The 24,481-nt window shown below is 35.2% G+C and overlaps 1 protein-coding gene and 1 non-coding gene across 2 annotated transcripts in view; one reads left to right on the top strand and one right to left on the bottom strand.

Annotated features, from left to right (window-relative positions):
* The window catches only part of LOC147074056 (zinc finger HIT domain-containing protein 3), a 30,229-nt gene extending 8,404 nt beyond the window's left edge, over positions 1–21,825 (bottom strand). Inside the window, exons 1-3 of the mRNA XM_085944140.1 lie at positions 21,618–21,825; positions 8,999–9,147; positions 3,471–3,643 (exon numbers count right to left, since the gene is read on the bottom strand). Coding sequence (XP_085800266.1) covers positions 3,471–3,643; positions 8,999–9,147; positions 21,618–21,682 — 387 coding nt within the window. The 5' untranslated portion in view covers positions 21,683–21,825. The remainder of the gene's footprint in view (positions 1–3,470; positions 3,644–8,998; positions 9,148–21,617) is intronic.
* Positions 21,826–24,176: 2,351 nt separating this feature from the next.
* TRNAR-CCU (transfer RNA arginine (anticodon CCU)) lies at positions 24,177–24,249 on the top strand. The gene has a single exon. It is a non-coding gene; the product is annotated as a tRNA-Arg (tRNA).
* Positions 24,250–24,481: the final 232 nt, after the last annotated feature.

Below are 24,481 nucleotides of genomic sequence, written 5' to 3'. Positions count from 1 at the left end.
AGTAATAGGCTTACGACCCCCGACAAAGACGAGCCATATATGATGTATGAGGAAGTCCTACAGTTGCCCCAGCAGGTCCCACTGCTCCTCAGGGTGAACTGTAGATGAGATAAGTCGGTCATAAGGACCATGAAGAGTGATGGTAAGAATGTAAATAACGACGGAGTAATAATAAAGTAGTAATTAAAATCCAATTAATAAGATGCAGTACGAAGATTATGTGTCCTAATTAAGATGGTAGCAATAGGTATATAATATTAGTAATAGATATTTTGCCATGTCAAATAAATATTTGATAGGTATATAAATATTAAAATAGCATAATACTGTATTGGACTTCGAGTAAATGTAATAATGTAATTAAGATAAATGGATCTAGTATTGTATAATTGCGATGATTAGGTACTGTCAGCGTGTGTAATTGTAAACCGACATTAGTATATAAATCTGTACCCATAATTAGAGTATAATGTTAACATAATTCGATCCGCGAAATTAAGCTAGATAATAATTAATCAATATTTTAATTAATTTAATTAGACGAGAATCGATCTGGACCTGGGCTCCGTACATAGCATCTACATAGCATCTAAACCACTCACGAGGTACTGTATACCTCTAACTTCTAATTTTCATCACTCCCATATTAATACCATACGCGTAATCCACGCATCCCGCGCGCGATTGCCCCGCGGTTTTTATCGCGATTCATGTGTAACGTATGAGCGGCCTTGGCGCTGCGTTCGCCAGTCGGTAACCGGACAGTTGTCTCCCTTGCACAACTGGATCAATTCCCTATCCCGACCGCGACCGCAGCCGACCGGCTCATGTGTGGAGCTCCGTCCTTGTTGCGCAATTCATGACAGCCGCGAGATCTCCATACAAACACATTATTAATGATAGCTAGAGCTGCGCGTGTCCGATCAACATAAAATTTGAAATGGCGTACGCGTCTACGGGCCGCGGAGACTTCAGTTATTCCATAGTACGCGTAACCATAAAGGTTCGCGAGATATAGAGCTCAGGACAAGATGAATTTTAGCGCCTTAAATATAAGTTAATTAGATATAACATTCATATGTATACATAGAAAATAAGACCTAGTATTTTAATAATTTTAATTTTTATCATAAATGTACACGTAGCACGTGGGCGGCCCACTCATAGGTCCGAACTTGTGGCTCCCGCCACTCAGCCAGGGAGAGGCTTACATCGCAGGGTGCATACTCATATGCTAGCCTGAACGGTGACGAGCAGATTGAGGTATCACACTCTTCGATGCGTTGAGTTTTCGCTTGGTTAATTAAAAACTAAAAGTACAATACAAGCTAAAAAACGCATTCATTGTAGGGAGAGCTAAGTGAAATATCGCTCTCAGCGGGATGCCGCGAAGGAGGATTTATGCCGGCGGCCCGCGCCTATCAAATACCGTTGATTTCAGCTCTCTCGCGACTTGCGGTTTCGCGGGGCAATCAATTAAGTCCAAATCTCATAGTGAAAATGATATGTGGATTTTTGACCCGTAGAACGCTCGCCCGAGGGGATGAAATCTCCCGATTCGAATAAAAACCCAGGATTTTCGAATTCTGTATCCAGTTTTTCACTGCCTCCAGGACCGGGTCCACGCTGGACGTCGGTCTAATATCTCATATATTTGTGCAAGTTCGCACAGGAGTTTGGGTCCACCTAACTCCCCCTTTCCTCCTGCGGGCTGAATACCTACAGTTGGACTCTAGCGTTTCGACGCGAGAAATCATTTATAAATACCTAACCTGGACTTATAAAAATTTCGTGAATAATTTTCTGTCATAAATACCTATCCGGTTCTTTAATATTTTTGGAACAAATTGTGAAATTTTCTTCTCGAATTAATATTTTTTTTTTCGAGTGTTAATGTACTTTATCATTTGACAGATGACCGTATACTGCACTTCGAACAATTATGTGAATAATAGTAACTTTTGAACAATAATAATTATGATATGACGAACCATTGTGAACTTTTGTGAACGTGAACAATATATGGACCTTCTGATTCCGACTATGAGTTTTATTCTGGTACCAACTACTACAAGACCTTGGCCTGTGACTCCTAGCATTGACAACCTTCACTTCCATACCCTTGGAACTAGCCGCGGCAGTGGAGGCCCCGTCACTACGTATATGGTAACAACCGGAAAACGAATGTCATTAGGAAACTTTGCTCTGAAAGTTGTCAAGCAGTTGCTTGACAAGCACAAGAAATCAAAATCCCGCAAACGAAAATCAGTGGCATTACCATCTCGGATAGGGGCAAATACACATTTTATCGACACATTGCCGCTCACTACACCCACCAACCCAAATAGTACACCCGAAATTATTAGACGACGATGTGTTGTGTATTCTGCTTCAAAGAAAAGAAAGATGTTTTTCGATGAACTAGCTGGCATTTCTTTTTTATCTTGTCATCAAATTTTCACAAAATTATATATTTTAGTTAAAGGCCACAAACACAACGAGTTGTGTAATTTCAGTATTCACTTTTTACAATATTTATAAACATTTACCAATATTTACTAAATTTACAACTTTTACAAACATTGTCTCCGCTTTACCTACATGTGTAAACGTGTACGAATAATAAACTAGTGCAATTACTACTGTGAGTTTCATTAAAGTTGATACATAAACAGTGTATGTGTCTTAATCATCAGCCCAAACTCCTCAAAGGCCTTCTCATTTGTTGACCACCAGCGTGGGCAGAGCTAGCCAAGCTTGGTGCATCACAATTTAAGTTGAATTATGCAATTATATTGTGCAGATCTTTTATTTTCTGTGGTCAAAATATTTTTAGTGCCCGATCCGATCAATGACAGTCAGGTCGAACATCACTAATGACTATGTACTAATGAATGTTGCTTGATTTCATTCAATACATTTATAACAAACACTAATACAAAATGAATATGGTAAATAAATATAATCAGCAACCTGTTAATTGCCTAAATGTAATAATGAAAGTTGCTTGATTTCATTCAATACCTTTTCAACAGACAATAATACAAAATGAAAATGGTAAATAAGTACAATCAGCAACCTGTTATTTGCCTAAATGTAATTTCAAATAGCCATTGGCATTTAAAGTAACGATATAATATCAAGAAAGACTATTATTTAGTGTTGCCACCAAGCTGAACAATTATACATTTAGGAAAGATTTTTTTATGAAATATAAGAATAAGCTACACAAGTAAAAAAATTTCCATATTTCCAACCGGCGTAAACGCTCCTTAACACAGCTGTATATTATAAAATATGTGTCTAATGACTGCAACTAACTTGACCATACGTGTGCTGAGATGAAAAATAAACAAATTCAACACACTGAGTTTTTCGGTATAAGCCATCCATTCTCAGTAGAACACGGGAGACTTGTTCTCAGCGTGGAACATGTTTTAATATAACAACTTAATATGTGAATGTTAAACCGTTTGGTGGACAGGTTCAACCGCCTTGAGACACTCCTCGACGAACTCCATGAAGATAGTTTCGCGCATCAAGTGGTCCAGCATCCTCTCGGGAGCGTCGCATTTGTCCAGCTCCAGTAAGATGTCTCGCAAGTGTGGATTTTTCAAGCTGTCTTTCAAGCCATCACTGTGCTCTGGAAAGAAAAAAAAATGTTGGTATTCCTTAGATTTAAATGTTATTATAAAGCTACGTTCAAGCTGCAAGTGGACTGTGTAGTGTAATACAGGAAACATCCACGATAAAACAGCGAGGAAGAATGAGCATGAAAATGCGGACGATCGTTACAATATTGAATTTATTATTTGAGGCTACTATTTCCAAACCCGGCTCATTCCAATATTGTCGAGTCATTTTGATAAGAAAAGTACATTTTAAAAGTATTTTTAGGTAGCAATCTCAAGCCCGGCTTCATTACATACAAAATATCATTCCAAAATAATGTGAATCTAAATGTGGCTTACTCCACAATCATTTAGTTTCTAAGACAGATCATTTTACGTTAGCCAATGGCCAATGGGAGAGCTCAACTTTGGGGTCACATGGTTATTGTGTGGTACAATTTGTATGACAATAATTGTGTTATGACCGCTCCTCATATAATTCAAGTTTAAAGGTGTTTTTTGATTAATTGAAGCAGTTATTTTTATAAATAAACACTAGCTGAAGTACCCGGCTTCGCACAGGGTCGCTTCGTGGTTAAATTAAAATATCTGTGTAATACAATATGGCAATATGAAAATAATTCTAATAGGAGTAAAGGTCAAACATAAGAACACTAAAGTAAAATCGAATCCAAAATATGAAAACGTTATTAATGTTATTAATATGTAGTAAAAAAAAAAAAAAAAAACAAAATTAGATGGAACAAACAAACAACAAACTTTATATTTTATATAATTTTCCTTCACCTTCGCAGGTGTGCGCACAACAACTGACAAAAGTTTCATCGCAATCGGATGAATGGTATAGGAACGCATACGAATAGTAGAAGAAGATGATTTTCTAATTCAGAAATCTTTGTGGGCATGCGCATGACAACTCACCAAAGTTTCATTGCAATTGGATTAATGGTATAGGAACGCATACGAATAGAAGAAGAAGAAGATGGTTGTACTAATTCAAAAACCTTCGCGGGCGTGCGCACAACAACTGGTCAAAATTTCATCATAATCGGATGAATGGCATAAGAACGCATACAAATAGAAGAAGAAAAGATGGTTGTACTAATTCAGAAACCTTTGCGGGCGTGCGCACAACAACTGGTCAAAATTTCATCACAATCGGATTAATGGCATAAGAACGCATACAAATAGAAGAAGAAAAAGATGATTGTACTAATTCGGAAACCTTTGCGTGCAAGGGCACAACACTTGATCAAAATGTCATTGCAATCGGATGAATGGTATAGGAACGCATACGAATAGAAGTAGAAGATGATTTTCTAATTCAGAAATCTTTGTGGGCATGCGCACGACAACTCACCAAAGTTTCATTGCAATCGGATGAATGGTGTAGGTACGCATTCGAATAGAAGAAGAAAATGATGGTTGTACTAATTCAGAAACCTTTGCAGGCGTGCGCACGACAACTCACCAAAGTTTCATTGCAATCGGATGAATGGTATAGGAACGCATACGAATAGAAGATAGAATAGAAGAAGAAGATGGTTGTACTAATTCAGAAACCTTCGCGGGTGTTGGCACAATTACTGACGAAATTTTTATTGCAATCGGATGAATGGAATAGAAACGCATACGAATAGAAGAATATAGAATAGAAGAACAAGAAGAAGAAGAAGATAGTTGTACTAATTCAAAACCATTGCGGGTGTTACCACAACAACTGACGAAGGTTTCATCGCAATCGGATGAATGGTATAGGGACCATACGAATAAAAGAAGATAGAATGAAGAAGAAGAAGATGGTTGTACTAATTCAGAAACCTTCGCGGGTGTTGGCACAATTACTGACGAAAATTTTATTGCAATCGGATGAATGGAATAGGAACGCATACGAATAGAAAAATATAGAATAGAAGAAGAAGAAGATGGTTGTACTAATTCAAAAACCATTGCGGGTGTTACCACAAAAACTGACGAAGGTTTCATTGCAATCGGATGAATGGTATAGGGACCATACAAATAAAAGAAGATAGAATGAAGAAGAAGAAGAAAGAGAAGAAAAAGAAGATGGTTGTACTATTTCAGAAACCTTTGCGGGTGTTAACACAACAACTGACAAAGGTTTCATCGCAATCGGATGAATGGTATAGGAACCATACGAATAAATGAAGATAGAATGAAGAAGAAGAAGAAAATGATGATCAGAAACCTTTATGGGTGTGCATACAACCACTTACCAAAATTTCATCGCAATCGGATGAATGGTATAGGAACGCATACGGGACAGACACACAGACAGACAGACATACAGACAGATAGACATTCATTTTTATATATTAGTATAGCCTATACTCTTCGCGCAAGTGCAAGCAATAAGTTTACAAAGTTTTATCGCAATCGGATGAACGGTATGGCTGCGCATTCAATACGAACAAACAAACACACAAATATTAATTTTTATATATTAGATTATGGATGTCACTGTTTCATAGGTATAGCATTAAAAGCTAGAAAAGGGGAAAGGAAACCAGAAAAATGGCAAACAAATGAAGTCAAAAAACTTCGGTGTTTACCTAAATGTCACAGTAAATGTCGTCAAAATTTTTAATTTTATTTCGTTGTTTTATTAATTTTTCTGATTGATGAAAGTTTTGAATAATTGAAACTGGTCATAATTACTATCCAAACATTGCCTGTAACATTTTGGTGGTATAACATTTGGTTACATTCTTTCATAGATGGATTAATCCAAATTGTTATATTTCAAAAATGGCTCATTCCAACTGTCACTTTCAAACTCGGCTTGATCCAAACAATAATGTAAATAGAGTCTTTATCAATATAGAAATGAATAAGTTTCCCTTTGTTTTCTATTTTCAATATGCTACACTATAAATAAACTAAAAAAACATACAACTTAGTCTTATATTTGTCTGAATGACAGTTTATTGCATTTTGCCGAAAAAATGTTTTCAGGAATGAGCCGGGTTTGGAAATAGTAGCCTCATTTATATTATTATTAGTTACCCGGAGAGAAAAACAGTTATTGCAATGGAAATATTTAACCTACAACATCAGAGGGATATGGGCATTTATATAAAAAAACACTTAAAATATTTCTATACCAACGCCCATGTTTTTTGTATTTTAAAATATATTGAAAGTTTATCATAAACATTTGCTAAATGTCTCATTATTGGACCAGTATTCTTCCGAATATTAAATTATTCAAAACTCCTCAGACTGGCATTCTGTCTTCAAAGATAGGCGAATAAGTCCACGTTTTTTGTATGGCCGGCACTGTACACCCGGCCGTCTTATGATATAACATGATCTTACTCCCTACTTCATTTATCATTTGTCAATTTATGGCTACGGCCGTATGTTGTAGTTTAACCACTGGGAAATATATGGCTTATTTCAAAAAAATACTACCTTATTCTCAGGTCAATAATTATTATGAAACATTATTCGTAGGATGTTTATATCACATTTGAATGGTCAAAGACAAAGCTTATAATCAGTATTATCTTAAATAAATTATCTTGAAATGTGTTAATCGTGCCCTTTTTTTGAATAATAAAACGCCTAATTGTTGTCAAATTTAGGATCACAGATTATAAAATATAATTTTTTATCGTCAATATTTCACTATAATAATATTATTAATATTAATTGTTAATGTTCGAGCGCAAAATACTCTGAAAAATCTTTGGATCCACATTGGAAAATGGGAACTACAGAATAAAAATGAACCACAAGTTGAAAGAGCTGATTGAACAGCAAACAATCATAAGATACTGCAAGTCCCAAAGACTACGATGGGCAGGACATGTGGAGAGAATGCCTGAAGTTAGAGCGCCAAGGATCATGTCGAAGTGGCTACCCCAACGGAAGAGACCCAGAGGCCGTCCAAGAAGGAGATGGACTGACAACGTAGAAGTGGACTGGCTTCATATAGAAAGACCCGGTAACTGAAGAAGTGTGGCGAGAGACCGGAGTGAGTGGAGAGCGGTTGTGGAGGAGGCCAAATTCCACCCTGGGATATAGCGCCGTGGAAGAAGAGATAATGTTAACATTAATTTTACTAATGGTTTTATAAATGCGTTTAAAAATTAATAAACCTAAAAAATCTTAACCACTGCAGATGGGTGTACTGAAATATGACTACATTCTAAAACATTAGATCGAGGTTTAAAATACTATTTTATGTAATAAAAATACTTTATGCAGTTATCAAATGTTTAAAATAAATATAAATGATAATAAGGCTTCAAAATTATATAACCCAATGCAGACAGAATTAATTTTTCAGAATCACTTAAAAAGGCACACTGATTAGTGATTACTAAAATTGATATAACTCGATGTATTATTCAATCAATTCAAATAAACCTTTTAAATATTTATAGGTTATAGGTAAAATGAATTTATTTAATAAGTATTTACATTTTAAGTAAACTTTGTGTATAAGTGGAATGAAAAAAACATGTCAAATATAGTTTTTTGGGTTTTTTTAGCCTTTTTTTAAACAAAATGAGATAGATAAAAAGTCCGTGATAGAAGTAAATAATAAAAGGAAGATATACTAAAACTGGATCTAAATATAATACTCAAGATATTTAGAAGATGGAGGGCCATTTTATGTTTATTACTGTCTCACCTCATACCTAGCGAACTGATTATTTTGACAAATTTAAATAAAAATCGGTTTTATAAATCAAATATTTCTTTAAAAATACATTGAACTGTATATAATTAACATCATAAAATGATAGCTACATATATTATTAAGTAATTTCAACTTAAAAAAAATCAAAATATGATTAAAATTGTTTGATTTTCATCATGTCCTGCATCCTGTAACACCGTTGGCAAATTGTCGCCGATAGGGCCCAATGGGTTAAGGAATGTCCAGGATTATGCTCTGAAAATACCATAAAATCTCCATCATGTCTTGCATTCAAAATATGAAAAATTTTCAAAATTCAGATTCGTATCCAAATCTACCTGGTTCCCAATATTTTGTAATTTTTAATAAACTGATTAAACACCAAAATAAAATAGTAACTGCTCTCCTACAAAAACAAGTTCTTCGAGTTGTGCCACTATTATTCCCCGGGTGCGTTGTGGTGAGTGAATGGCTACAAAAAATATCTTGTATCTCCGCTTTGGAGTAAAAATTGTACCCAAACTAAATAAACCACACTAGCGCCGCAGTACATTACTTATAAGAATGTTCGTGTAACCCTAGCGCCTAGCTCAATCTCAGGGAAGAACTTCATTGTTAACCACTGCTGCGAGTATCCAAACAATTTCAGTTTTCTGATGAATAAAAAGTGTGATATATTTTTTTAAATACATACCCAGCATTTGTAATCGCTGGAGAGGAACTGTATCAGCTGTAGGGAACTGGCAAGAAGAGATTGAGCCGGATTTGTCACTGACATCTCTGGGAGGTTCTGCCGGGGAGCACTCTGTTTCCTTGTGCTTCTTGCAACACGCCACAGAGCAACTGAAACAAATTTATAACAGATTACTATGGCATCTTAGAAGATGTAACCGTATTGGCGTAAGGTGAGAATTTTCCCGGGCTAATCATATTACCAGTGAGGAGGTGTCAACATAATACCAATAACCCAGGAGAAATTATAGCTATAGTAAATAAAGATATAATGGACTAATATTACAGTACTGTACAGTTATAAATGTATAATACAGATAAGGGGGTTTCCGTTAAGCTGTGATTTCATTGGTAGAGTTAGCGGTAGTAGTAGACCTTAATTATCTTTCTACTTCAACCAGTGAAAATGTAATTTGTTTTGAGAAGAGTATTAAATTTTGGTAGACTAGAGCAGTGCTCCGCAACCTTTTCTCACCCACGGCACACCAAAAGTCTTCCCAGAATTCCGCGGCACACCACATGTAAAACAATTTATACACCAAAACATGGACCCCACATCCCCAGGCCAGAATCTCTGCCCCCCCCCACCTATCGCTAAGGTTAAAGTGTGATACTCTAAAATAACATTTTTCAAATGGTGTTCGAGGTAAAATTAATGGTAGATATTCATTGTATGTTTAGCGACTTTTTTGTTTTTATTAATATATCCACATGAATTATGGTTAGTTGTCGGGTTAAGAATTGTCGAGTATTGAGACAATAATAATAAATTGTATTCTAAAATCGCATTTTTTAAATATCAACACTAGCGTAGTAAAACAGCGCCGCAGGCGACTTTTTTCACTATTAACACAAATTTGCAATTTGTGTTTATCTCACTTATCTGGTTGACTGCCACGCTGGGCCCCTCCCTGAGCCTGGGCCCCCAGGCTAGAGCCCTGTCAGACCCTCCCTTGTGGGGGCCATGCACCAATATTACATTTATTTATGTTTTTTATTTGATAAATAATTAAATATAGGTACATAACATACGAGGAAGAACTAAATGTACATATTTCCATGTAGATATTTGTAATGTCAATATAAAAACTAATTAATGTGATACCTGAGCTTGTTTCAATGAACGTAAAAGTTTTATACCTATTTTTTGACTTGATATTTGAAAGAGCTGAGACACTCCTTATTATTTTTAATTATAACTTGAGATGAAAAACTTTGCTCACTTAGATATGTCATAGAAAATGGGAGCTGAACTGCGGTAGCCTTGTCGGAAATCCGAGGATATTCTTTATTAATTGACATCCAGAAAATAGCCAATGGAACATCGGCGAAGTTCAGTTTTAGCATCCCGTCGTTTCTCAATTCATCAAATTCCTGTCGAATTTATAGGGAAAGTGCTAGGTACTATAAAATTTTTGGTATTGGTTGCAAAAGGATTTCGAATCCAGTCGTATTGATTGTATGAAAGTAATGATGAAATTTCGTTTGCAGCAAAGTTATATGTTTTTGTGACATATCAAAAATTAATTGCTTGTTTTCAATGGTGGCCTGGTAGGTCATTTGGTACATTTGTAGAGATCCTTGTCTTAACTCCTTCTGCCAAAGTTCGGGTTTATTTTTGAATCCTTCTAACTTATCAGAGCACGTCACTATATTTTCATACTGACCTTAGATTGTTTTATTTAGTTCATGCAGGTGCTCAAATATATTACCAGCCATGTACTCACATTTGGCTAGTAAGTATTGTATAATATACAAAAATTTTGTTTTTTTAAGAAATGCGCCGCGGCACACCTAGCACCGTCTCACGGCACACCGGTTGCGGAGCACTGGACTAGAGTGAGATTGCATGGTGGGATAGTAACTCTGCGACTCACCTTCCCTCACCACCGTTCACATACCATGCAGTGCTGCCCGATGAATAGTTCAAAATTAAATATCCAATATTTTCAAAAATATCAGTAGACAACTGACAATTTTACCTGATGAAAATTGGATAAGTTACTTTTAAAATGTGCATTTTTTTATTTTTAATAATATGTCCTTCCACCAAAAATAATTAATAATAAGGTATCTTTATAAAAATCATGTACAAAGTGACCTTTGACGCAATATAAACCAGTAGATTTGATGACTGAAATTTAAGACCTCTCTCACCTCCCCTATTCCCAACATACATCACTGTGTCCTAACAGTTCATTTTCTCCTTCTCGTTACCTCAAGTGTAGATAGGGGTGACGGGCGGAAGGGTAACATAATTAGGCCTATCCTCGTCTCGATCACACTCATCACCTTACACCCTACACGAGCGAGAAAAAGATATTCGACCTTCAATGACAATTTTCAATATGCAGAGCAAGTATGTTAGTATTCTCTGCTGCTTACTATACCAATGAAAAGAAGGCTTTCTCTCACTTCTAAGGCAGGCAGTGAGTGATGCAATATGAATCAAGTGATACAACGAGGTCACACAGACTTCATCATGGTTAATTTTAAAGACTTTCAAGTAAGCTGCATAAAAAAATAAAAATGGGAATGGTTAATGCTCCTCCTTCTCAAAATCTCAATGAAATCATACCTATTATATTACAACTGTATTACAAGGGTTTAAGAGTCGACCTATAGCGTCGTGGGTCCCAGGTTCAAATCCTGAGTCAGGCAAGTACACATATTGTTTTTCAATTTGTGTATGAGTCAGAGTATGGACCTAATAGGTTGGGCAAGTGGCTGACATCCATTTCTCGTAAAAACAAACCTCCACTCCGTGGAGGCCCATATATTATGATCCTATTAGGATCGGACATGGTCGAAAGAAAAATGTACATACTGTTGGTGTACATTTTCATGACTCAATTCCTATATAAGCATAATATGATGCAATCAACTGAAACCCATCCCGCAATTAACACGTTAAGACATGCCTGCGCTATAATACTGAAAGAACGTCGAAGTATGCATGTCTATTCAGTTTCTTCAGCCACATTTTAGGCTTTTAATTAGTAGCATCAAGCTAAATCAGTACCGCGTCAGCAGTGACAAACCCCGTGGGGGTAAGCATGTCTTGCGTTGCTTAGAGGCAGCAAATGCTGGAATGAATACAAATATTAAAACTTGAGAGCAGTGGCGGTTTTTGATGAAGCAGACGATGCCGTAGCTTCATCAGAAAGTGTAAGTTTAAAAAAAAAAAAAAAGACCGTATAAGCATAATAGATCCTAATAACACAACTTATTTAATACCCATTATAATACACATAGTACTAGAAATACACATTTTTTTTAAATTTAAAAGCTAAGTTGGGCCAATAAAAAAGCATTTATTGATAATATGGTAAAATTATTATCAATAAAAAGGAAATGAGATAGAAATAGGTATTGCTGAGATATCATGGAGGGGAGGTATATATTTTGTTTCAATTTCTAGCAGGAAATGACGCTGCAAATAATTATTCTATAAATTCTAGTGATGCAATAAGAGTATGTAGAATCATGTTTCTCAATACTCTTGGAATCGGATTGTTGGTGTAAAATTTGTAAACAACCTCGTAAATTTAAATATAGGTTTACTCTGGAAAATGATGCCCTTCATACATTAATAAGGGCATTACCAAACTTGGAATCACACTGTTCTTGGGTTTCAACAGGTAAACAATATCTTCAGCCAGAATGTCATTTAGTCATACAATTTTACGACTTTTATGCAAATGAAACCCAACATATTATAAAACCACTATCCATAACTTCTTTGCGCAAATATCTTGCAAAGGAAAACATTTCATTGTTCTCATCCAAAAACAAATTATGCGAAACATGTGTAAAGCATAAAACCGGGAATATGCCACAATCTTTTTTTGATATCCACCAAAATAAAAATGAGGAGGCTAGAAACGAAAAACAATTGGACAAATCAAAGCAGAAACATGTATATACCATGGATCTTCAGGCAGTACTATTGAACCTTAAGTCAAATGTTTCAAGCCTCTACTACAAAACGAAGTGTATTTATTGTACACATTGATATACTACTGGATGAATCATATGCTTCTTAAAATGACGCCCGATTTTTAGCGACTCGGCCAGTGTTAAAACTTACTGTTTTAATATCAGCGGACTTAACTCGATATAAGCTCACTTAATATTTGTCTCAAAAACGACCTGCCAATAATTATGAGTAAGCCCGATCTAGCTTGCATCTTACTCTAACTAATAGTCAGCGCATGACGACTTGCTCTGTCCGCTCAGACGTGAATTTTTGGTAGCTTGCAAGCTTTGGGTTGCAGACACCTTTAGGGTCACTATTCCAAGAACGCAAATTTAGTTTTACAGCCAGGGCAATACGAGTGAAATTCGGGAATCCATGTCAACGGTCTTAACGCATTATACCTACAAGGAAATATTATAAGACAATATTCGTAATATCTTCTTTTGTGGTACATTTTTAAAATGACACTTGTATGGGAACTCCTCATCTAGTAGTATATCAATGATTGTACATAATTTTTGTGTATTCAATTCAAATACCAAAGATGGATATTGTTATTTGTGGAACGAGAGTGAATTAATGCAGGAGTTTGCAACTTTAGTTACAGATTTATCATTGAAAATTTCCTGTCTTCTTTGACGGGTGAAGAAGAAAAATAAGCCTAGTACCTACCTATGAATAAAAGATAAATTATTAAATCTTTCATTTTTCAGATTATAATAAAACAAAATTTTTATTAAACTGATATTCAATTGAATACTATTTAATAAATTTATTTGAATATGCAAACCTCCAATCTCCTAATTTAGTTTCATTATCTTACTAAATCAAACCTCTGATCTCCTTATTTTCGCTAAATACAATAAAATAACAAAAACAACTGAAAAACGGGCTTTTAATAATCTCCTATATATTATTATCCTAAGAGATTTTGGAAAACGCACCAACAGCCCATTTAAGCGACATTTTATTGTTATTTTTACATCTTCACTTCAAAATGTGCGCTACCAATTCATCTACTGATTGAATTGACCACATTTCAGAAATTTTCAATGATTTTACAGGTACATGACGTTTATATCCGATATTTTCTCATATACCGCATACGATTCGCCATATTTCATTTAACGTACAGCAGAATGACGTCTTCGTCACTTAACACGTTGATCGCCATGGGGGTCACCGGTGACCGGCATCGGATTACGTTCAGGGGGCCATGGGGGTCACCGGTGACCGGCAAAGAAGACCTGCCTTAGAGTTGTTGTACAGCGCCGGCGGGCACGCGCGCAGTGCATTTTTCGATACGCGGTGACCGGCATGGCCCTTCTGTATATTACTGCCACTTGGCCTGAAAATATGTCTTCCCAGTCACAAAATATAGGCTCACTAATGTAAAGAATGTACATAATGAAAAAAAAAAGTTTTCCTTTTAAATTGTAAATGTGTTTTTGTTGATATAAAAATAAAAATTAAATAGATGATAAAAATGTAAGTTATAAAAAATATGTAAAAAATAAAAAAATAGAATAAAAAAATGATTATAAGGTATGTATACGTATATTTCCAGTTTATGTGTATCCAGGTATTATACTACCCAATTTGAAAACTTTTATTCCGTATTTGTGCCTTTTCTGTTTATTATACTATCAAAATCTAAATATAATTCGACCGCGAAATGGCACCATGCTCTCGTCAACACATATGGACAGGTGACCGGCGAAGTGGCCGGCCCGGCGCAATAGAATAAATTAACTTGTTGGCGCCGCGACGGACACATGTGGCCGGCACATCATAAAAACCAATATTTACGTAAAAAAAATCATCAAAATGAAAAAAAACATTATATTCTTTCATTACCTATCAAATAATACCTTAGAGACAAATAATCATTTTTTAACTATTTTATGTAAAACTAGTTGGCGATCAATGTGTTAAGACCTTCTAATCCTTTAATTGACAAACGGATTCGATTATTTTTATTCAAATATCATAATGTAGGCATTGGCGCACTTTTTTCCGGTGAGAAAACAATAATCTTGGTACAATTCACTACGTAAATTATCTTTCAACAGCAGCGTACGCCACTGTCCGCCATTTCATAGATAACGTGATATTCCAAATTTGATTTTTTAAAATACTTCTTTGTGGCTGTTCACTCAATCTTTTTTTATTGAATAATTACCTAGGCTACTAATTTCCATAGATCAGAATATAGTCACATTAAACTCAAAGTTGCCATTGCAAACAATGAAAGAAATTAATACGAATTGTTATAGTCATCAAAATGTGTGATATTGTATAATATCTACCTATTTTTATCGTCCCTATCGTCATCAATCATGACCTATCCACTGCTGGATGAAGGCCTCCTCAGCCTTATTCTACTCCTTACTTACACATGAATTGTTATATTTATCAAAATCAGTGATATTATATTATTATCTACCTATCTATATATAATGCCATTATTATCACGAGCCTCAATAAATCCACTGCTGGATGAAGGCCTCTCTAAGTTGATTGTATTCTTGACAGTATTGAATTTCTAATGTTATTTATCTACATATTCATATCGTCATCATAATCATCATCATCAACCAGGATCAATCCACTGCTGGATGAAGAGTTCCGCAACCTGATTCTACTACTATTGGTTTAACGAATTTGTGATATTATACATATTTCTATCCATCTTATCATCATCAACCAGGATTAATCCACTGCTTAATAAAGACCTCCCTAGCCTGATTCTACTCCTTTCCGTCATATGAATTTCTGTATTTATCAAAATCGGTGATATTATATTTATCTACATATTCATATCGTCATCATCATCATCATCGACCTGAACCAATCCACTGCTTAATAAAGACCTCCCTAGCCTGATTCCACTTCTTTCTGACATATGAATTGCTGTATTTATCAAAATCGGTGATATTATATTTATCTACATATTCACATCGTCATCATCATCATCATCGACCTAAACCAATCCACTGCTTAATAAAGACCTCCCTAGCTTGATTCTACTCCTCTCTGTCATATGAATCGCTGTATTTATCAAAATCGGTGATATTATATTTATCTCCATATTCATATCGTCATTATCATCATTATCATCATCGACCTGAACCAATCCACTGCTTAATAAAGACCTCACTAGCCTGATTCTACTCCTTTCTGTCATATGAATTTCTGTATTTATCAAAATCGGTGATATTATATTTATTTACATATTCATATCGTCATCGTCATCATCATCGACCTGAACCAATCCACTGCTTAATAAAGACCTCCTTAGCCTGATTCTACTCCTTTCTGTGATATGAATTTCTGTATTTATCAAAATCGGTGATATTACATTTATCTACATATTCATATCGTCATCATCATCAACCAGGATCACTCCACTGCTGGATGAAGGGTTCCGCAACCTGATTCTACTACTATATTATACCTATTTCTATCGTCCTTATCATCATTGACTTGAACCCATCTACTGCTGGATAAAGGCCTCCCATGCCTGATTCTACTCCTTTCTGTCATTTGAAATGCTGTATTTATCAAAATCGGTGATATTATATTATATCTATTTATATTTCCATTATCATGATGAACCTGAATCAATCCACCGGTGGATGAAGGCCTCTCTAAGTTGTTTGAATTTCTGTCGGTCATATGAATTCTATATTTATCAAAATTGCTGATATTATATTTACCCATTCATAATATTGTCATTATCATCATCAACCAAGATTAATCCACTGCTGGATGAAGGTTATCCCAACCTAATTCTACTCTTCTTGGTCATGTAGCTGCAGAATAATAAGCGATCAGATATCTATTGTTTATAAAAATATCAAGTTACTTTGCAGTAAAATATTCCCAAGCCATTTCCAGTAAACAACTCAAGCTAGACCAGCAAGTCGATTAGGCGAAATAAGAGACGGTGTATTATTACATCATATCATACATTATACTATTACAGTGTATGAGCTGAATAAACACTTTTCATGTATTATATTTTCGTACAACTGTATTAACAAATTATATTTCTTTTCACTACTCAATTTAAAACGCTGATTCTATATTTAGTTTAATATGATTATGTAACAGAATTAAATGTTAATGTACTAACTTTTATTGTATAAATAACGAAGAACAATTCATCTCAATGTCACTCGAATCAGAGTACTTAGCTAGTAACTATCATGTATAATATACTATTGTACCGATACGCTGCTAATAAATCTCATCCCGCTACATCGTAGACTTCGTCATTATCATCATCCTCTACCTACACATCGAACACCACACACACTAGAGCAGGGGGGGGCAAACTGCGGCCCACGGGCCGCATGTGGCCCGCCGGGTATTTTCTTGCGGCCCGCCATCATTAATTGTACTTCTGATTACGAATAACTTTTTTATAATTTTTTAAAAAATATTGACAATAGATTAAAATTTGAAGAATTTGTTGTTTCGTAAATGTATTATCTCAGTACGTCTTCCTTGCGTCTCGTCTCACACTATGTTACCACTATTTTCTACGTTGAACATCGTGACACATTTAAATACTTTTAACTCCGCGTTGCAAGGAAAAAAATATATGCACATGATATGGTAAAAAGTTTGAATGGATTTCAATTAAAACTCAAGTTATTCCTTCGAAAAATTTCGAATAACAACGTGGACCACTTTCCAACTTTGAAATTGCTGAATATACCAGAATATAAATTTGAAGAAAATGGTAAAATTATTAAAGCTCTGAATGACGATTTTTCACAAAGATTTAAATTGAGAAAAGTTTAGAAATAGTACGCGATCCATTTTCAATAGATATTGATAGTGTACCGACAGAGCTACAACTTGAGATTATTGATCTGCAGTGTGACACTGATTTAAAAGAATTACATCGTCGTGAAGAAATCTCCAAATTTTACAATGCCCTTAATTCAGACAAATTCGACCAACTTAAAGATTATGCAAGAAAAATGTTCGTTATTTTTGGATCAACTTATATAAATGTGAACAAACATTTTCGATCATGACCTCAATAAAAATTCTTTACGATCAAATATCGCCGATGTCCATTTACAAGCAGTTTTGAGAATACCAACTACAAAATTAACACCTGAATTTAAAAAACAGTTTCATTCTTCTCATTATTTTTTTTGTAATGTTTATTTTTCGTGATAATAAATAGTGTAGGTACATCTAAAAATGGTATTTTACTTGCGGCCCGTTTGAATTCTTGAATTTGGCCCTCCATCCAAAAAGTTTGCCCCCCCCTGCACTAGAGTGACCCCAACAGTGGCGCGACCAACAGCCAACAGTCATATAAACTGCAATATTTTTTTAAATTTATGATTTTATATACCAACCCATTTATATCGTCATTAACCTGTATCAATCCACTGCTGGATGAAGGCCTCTTTAAGCTGATTCCACATCTTTAGGTCTCATAAATTCCTATTCTTATCAGATATAATATGTATTGCTTCATTATTTATCAACATTTGTCTCGATATGAATGTCCCGCACTGGGAAACTATATTGTTTAAGGTTAATTTTTAAATCAAAATATGATTTTTAAAATATTATTCTATGGCTCCGAGCATTTATTTTTTATAGACAATGAAACAAAATAATGTTTAAATTTATTTTTTATGCTGCTAACCTTTTTCTATTATGTAAATGGGACCCGAAAGAGATTAATATTCGCGTTATATTGGATCGCTATTTATGATAATCACGATTGAGATGTATAATTATTTATCATATTTAAATGCACATACCTACACATATATTGCATTAAAATTAAAATGACAGTGGTAGCAATCGGCGATTGCCAGCTGTTCTGCTAGGCCTAGCAGCCTGAAATGGTGTCAGATGATATTGAGAAGGCCAGACTCCAGAATAGACTACGCACATGACTCCAAATTTGTATTGAGACAAATCTCGATATGAATGTCCCGCACCGGGAAACTATATTGTTTAAGGTTAATTTTTAAATCAAAATATGATTTTTAAAATATTATTCTATGGCTCTAAGCATTTATTTTTTATAGACAATGAAACAAAATAATGTTTAAATTTATTTTTTTGCTGCTAACCTTTTTCTATTATGTAAATGGGACCCGAAAGAGATTAATATTCGCGTTATATTGGATCGCTATTTATGATAATCACGATTGAGATGTATAATTATTTATCATATTTAAATGCACATACGAGGGTGGGTCAATAAGTCCTTAGAAAAGCCGACAGGTGGCGCGACTAGTACTGTAAGCGGTTTGTTTTCATGCAGCGGCACTACCGATTCAGTATGCTGCGAAGTTTCAATCAGATTGGTCGGGTTGTGTGTTTCTCGTACATTTAAAAAAAAAATTTGCTTGTGGAAAATGGAAAAAATTGAGTTTAGAGCTGTTATTAAACATTTTAATATAAAAGGGTCAACAGCAAAGGAAATAAAAAATGAGTTGGATTTAGTTCACGGCATATCTGCTCCTTCACTTGCAACTATTTATAACTGGTTAAATGAATTTAAACGTGGTCGTACATCAACAAAGGATGAACCACGCTCAGGACGTCCTGTAGAGGTGACTACACCAGAAATGATCAATAAAATCCACGATATGGTGTTAAGTGACCGAAGATTAAAGTTGAGTGAGATAATTGAGGTTACAGGGATCTCAAAAGGTAGCGTCATTTCTATTTTACATGACAAATTGGGCATGAAAAAAATTTCTGCAAGATGGGTGCCGCGTTTGCTTACAGTCGACAATAAACGCAATAAGGTGGTGGCCTCTAAAGCCCTGTTGTCGCTCATGCAACGCAATCCGGATGAATTTTTTCGTCGCTTTGTGACTGTAGATGAAACATGGATACACCACTATACTCCCGAGACGAAAGAACAGTCAAAGCAGTGGATTGCGAAAGGCGAACCATGTCCAAAGAAGGCGAAAACCGTAAAATCAGCTGGTAAGGTTATGGCTACTGTATTTTGGGATGCACGTGGAATTATTTTCGTTGACTATTTGGAAAAAGGAAAAACAATAACAGGGGATTATTATGCATCTTTAATGGACCAGCTAAAAAACAAAATTGAAGAAAAACGGCCTCATTTAAACAGGAAAAAAATCCTCTTTCATCAGGACAATGCCCGTGTTCACACATGTTTACGATCAATGGCTAAAATTGAAGAATTGAAGTTCGAATTGGTCGACCACCCACCGTATTCGCCAGATTTAGCCCCCAGTGACTTTTTCCTTTTCCCAAACTTAAAAAAATGGCTAAGTGGACAACGTTTTTTTTCAAATGAAGAAGTCATCGATCGGACAAATGCTTATTTTGAGGACCTTCCAAAAATTTATTTTTCTGACGGTTTAAAAAAAATTGAGAAACGTCTAACCAAGTGTATTGAGCTCCAAGGAGATTATGTTGAGAAATAAAAAAAAATACAAAAATAAAAACTGTTTTAGTGCTTTTTTCTAAGGAATTATTGACCCACCCTCGTACCTACACATATATTGCATTAAAATTAAAATGACAGTGGTAGCAATCGGCGATTGCCAGCTGTTCTGCTAGGCCTAGCAGCCTGAAATGGTGTCAAGACGATATTGAGATGGCCAGACTCCAGAATAGACTACGCACATGACTCCAAATTTGTTTTGGCAGTGACGACATGCAGATCGTAAAACTGACAAATCAGCTAAATTTTCAACTGTCTGACGTGAATGAAAATCCATCCAGAAGGGAAAACTATGGCGCCGTCTATACACGCTTTACAATTATTATATTAAAATCCAACACCAAGTCACTATGACGAAAAGCTGTCTGCAAGACCTAGCGAAACAGACTGGCGAGAGCCAGCTGGCTCAGCTGGTGTATATAAAAATAAAATAAGCCAAATGGATTTTTGAAATTCATTCTATTTTTGAAATTATACAGTTTTTTCTTCCTCCTGAACATTTAGTGTTTATGGAGTTTGGAGGTTTACATGATAAGACGACGATATGTAGGGGGGACTGACAAATATCCTGGCCTAGTCCTAGACCTAATCTAACCTAATCCAACGAATTTGCAAACAATTTGAAACCAAAAATGAAAAGGGGAGGCATTCTATATCTGTTTAATGGCGGCATTGCGCGTCAGTTACGTCCGCTCCATTTTGAAATCATTCCGATTCGGTTGAATTGGTTTTTCATGTTATTGTAAAACACGTGGTCAACGAGATTTACATGAAGTGTAAACTGTAAATGATGAGCATAATAATGCTACGTAAATAACAAAATTATGAAACACTCCAATCGGATAAAAATCGCAAGATACGTAAATAACAAAATTATGAAACACTCCAATCGGATAAAAATCGCAAGATGCTAAGGAGACTATTACACAAACACCGGTGTAGGACGCCATTATTTTACAATGATTAAAATTGAGTCAGAACATCCCGTTATTTGCACCACAATACAATAATGCTAAAATAACGTACCTACACTCACCGCGAAAGATTTGTAGGTCCCAATTGAAAGATTGCAAAATATATACAAAACACGTTTTGTTTGATAACGAGATATGTTGAGAATGTACTTACTATGGGGACCTGCATTTTGGGCACTTATATTTCGGTGCAACGGCATCGCACTCTGCACAAGACATCAGATTTAGATCGAAAACTGTTGAATTGTTATTACAAACGCACAATCAAAAAATAGCGAATGCCGAATACAGACGTTCATCTGTACCAGTTTGAGTTGTCATTTGATTTGTTTGTTATATTGTTGGCGTCTCTTTTGTTCAACGGCTTCCGGTCCAGTGTTGCCATCTTTTCAAAGCGGAATTATAGTAGAAAGCCTCCGAAAATATATAGTATTTGGGGGGAAAATATAGTACGGGTTATCGTCTGTTAAAAATATAATATGTATACCTAGGTTTTTTGTTTCTCAGAAAAAAATAACGGAGAATTTGAGAAACTCCAAGACCCCTTTTTCGAAGAATTCAAGATACTTATTCATTTTAAACCAAAGTCAAGTGACTTTTTAATTTTTCCAAGCATTTTTTTCGAAGTTCTTTAAATCTTCTTATATTGCGAAATATAGTACTTTTCACCAGTTTTTCGAACGGAAATATAGAAATTTTAATACTTTTTACATATTTTTTTCCGATATTCAAAATTATAGTATTTTGGGCGTAGGTACTATACCTGTTTTATATCGTACATAGTACGCTGACCAAAATTATAGTACAAATACTATAATAATTATAGTACGGTTGGCAAAACTGCTTCCGGCTCTCTTTTGTACAACGGTTTCTGGTCTTTTCATATCCGCCAGCCGCCATCAAACTTCAAAACAGTGCTGCCATATTATGTTGTGTAAAAACGGCGAATTTGTATCTCCACAGGAAAGTACTTAAATACGATAATCGACTAAAATTAAATTAATTAAAATTACGAATAAAAAGCGAATGTGACATATTAGGCCTTTTAAAATATTATATAATAATCAGTGTTGCCATATTTTTCTATGCAGATTATAGTACAAAGGCGTAAAAACTATAGTATTTCTAAAAAATATATAGTACAGGAACATTTTTCTTCTTGAATCCTTTAAAATTATAATATTTTGGTATATTTGGCGTACAATTGTAGTATTCTTTTATTATAAACTTGTTAGATATTTATAATCATCCACAGGTCATAAACAAATAAATGTCAATAGTTAAAAATCCTCCTCCTGTAAAATAGCATTTTGGTCAATTCGCTCTTTTTACAAAACACAGACGATATTTTTGTAACCGAATAGTACGCAGACATAAAAAAATATAGTACCAATTTCGGGAAAAAATAAAGTTAGGTACTCGTTGAATGACCAATACTTTTCTGCATTTTCAAAAAATTACACCTAAAGCAATTAACGAAAGGTTTTTTTTTTAGCTCGTACAACAAAAATTCTTACCGGCAAATTCCGTTTAGTGTAAGAGTCAAGAGCTTTTTTTACGTCGTCTTCGATATAAGCCGGCTCGCACATCACAACTCGCCTCGTGTGCCTTACCGTCATAAATCAAAGCTTCCGAGAACGGGCAGGCGGTGTTCCTTGATAAAACCTCGCACATCTGCCTAGCAATATCGACATTCGCCGCATCGTGCTGCTCCGAACGCGGCGACAGTCTGGAGAGAAATGGCCGTTTGTGCAGCTGTGCGCTTGCGCGGAGTCGACTTCTTTTAGATCCAACATGCAGGCTGTATGATATGCGACATGTTGCATGTACGGATCGTCGAGCGTCGCAGTTGCATTGGCCAATCTGCGAAGCTCCATTTGATAACGTTTGTTTCTTGGTTTACGATGACGTCACATCGACGAATTCGTCGTAAGACGCATGCGGCGAGTTCTGATGTGCGAGCCCTCTAACTTTCCATAATGATTAGGTATATTATAGATTTTTATACAGGAACTACCTATCAGATGCGATAATAATTATACAATAATATGCTTGTTAATTGAGTCGCTTAGAATCATAACTCACATATTCCAAAAATCAAGTTTTGAGATAATCGCTAAAAACCAACAGAGCACTATTTTTTGTAATAAGAAGAACAGTATTGAACTCCCTAAAATATTAATGAGTGAGAGAGTCGAATAACTTTTTTTTTTTTTTAATATATATACCTAATACTCCTAACGTTGCAGACATACAGCATACTATGAGAAATAGAGCTCCCCGATAGGTTAGGAAGGCGTTGGTGACAAAACTCTATCCTTTGAAATATACGACATATTACACCAACAATGAACTTTGTAAACGATTTTCACATGGTTTAAATTAACTTTTAATACTCAACTATTTTTCGGTATATAGATTAATTCATTTAGAATCACTTGGCATATTTAACTAAAAAACGACAAAATTGCAATATGTGAGTTATGATTCTAAGCGACTCAATTATCTGTATTATTTGGTTTGGATTATAAATTAATATGTCTTCCTCGCATTATGTCAAAACAGTTTAAAGGAAAAGGACGGAAAGATGTGGCAACACAACCAGACTTGTGTTAATACGCATGCGCGCTACGGCCGACAGGCGGTCGGCAAAGCAGATGCTAGACAGGAATAGTGTGTATTCTTCTTGCCTTATATGCCCTTCACACTGTACGCCCCTGTGGCCTAATGGATAAGGCATCGGCCTCCTAAGCCGGGGATTGTGGGTTCGAGTCCCACCAGGGGTACGTTTTGCTTTTTTTTGGTTTCACAATAGTGTTGAAAAAATAATTTTATTTGACCTAATTTGGCTTTATTCTCGCATACATTCATTACTCCGATAACAGAACAAAAGCACTAGGTACTATGGGGTTAATTTCACTGAATATTTACAACAAAAGATAAAAAGCACTCACCAGGACAGTGAAAGATGTAAAATTATGCTCGGTCGGACACTTTCTTTATAATGTGTGTTTATAT

Source organism: Rhyacophila brunnea, unplaced genomic scaffold (assembly GCF_057557595.1).
Source record: "Rhyacophila brunnea isolate RB1 unplaced genomic scaffold, BYU_Rbru_1.0 scaffold_17, whole genome shotgun sequence".
In the NCBI taxonomy this organism is placed as follows: domain Eukaryota; kingdom Metazoa; phylum Arthropoda; class Insecta; order Trichoptera; family Rhyacophilidae; genus Rhyacophila; species Rhyacophila brunnea.
Note: the sequence above shows the minus strand (reverse complement) of the source record. Positions and strands in the feature narration are given on the sequence as shown.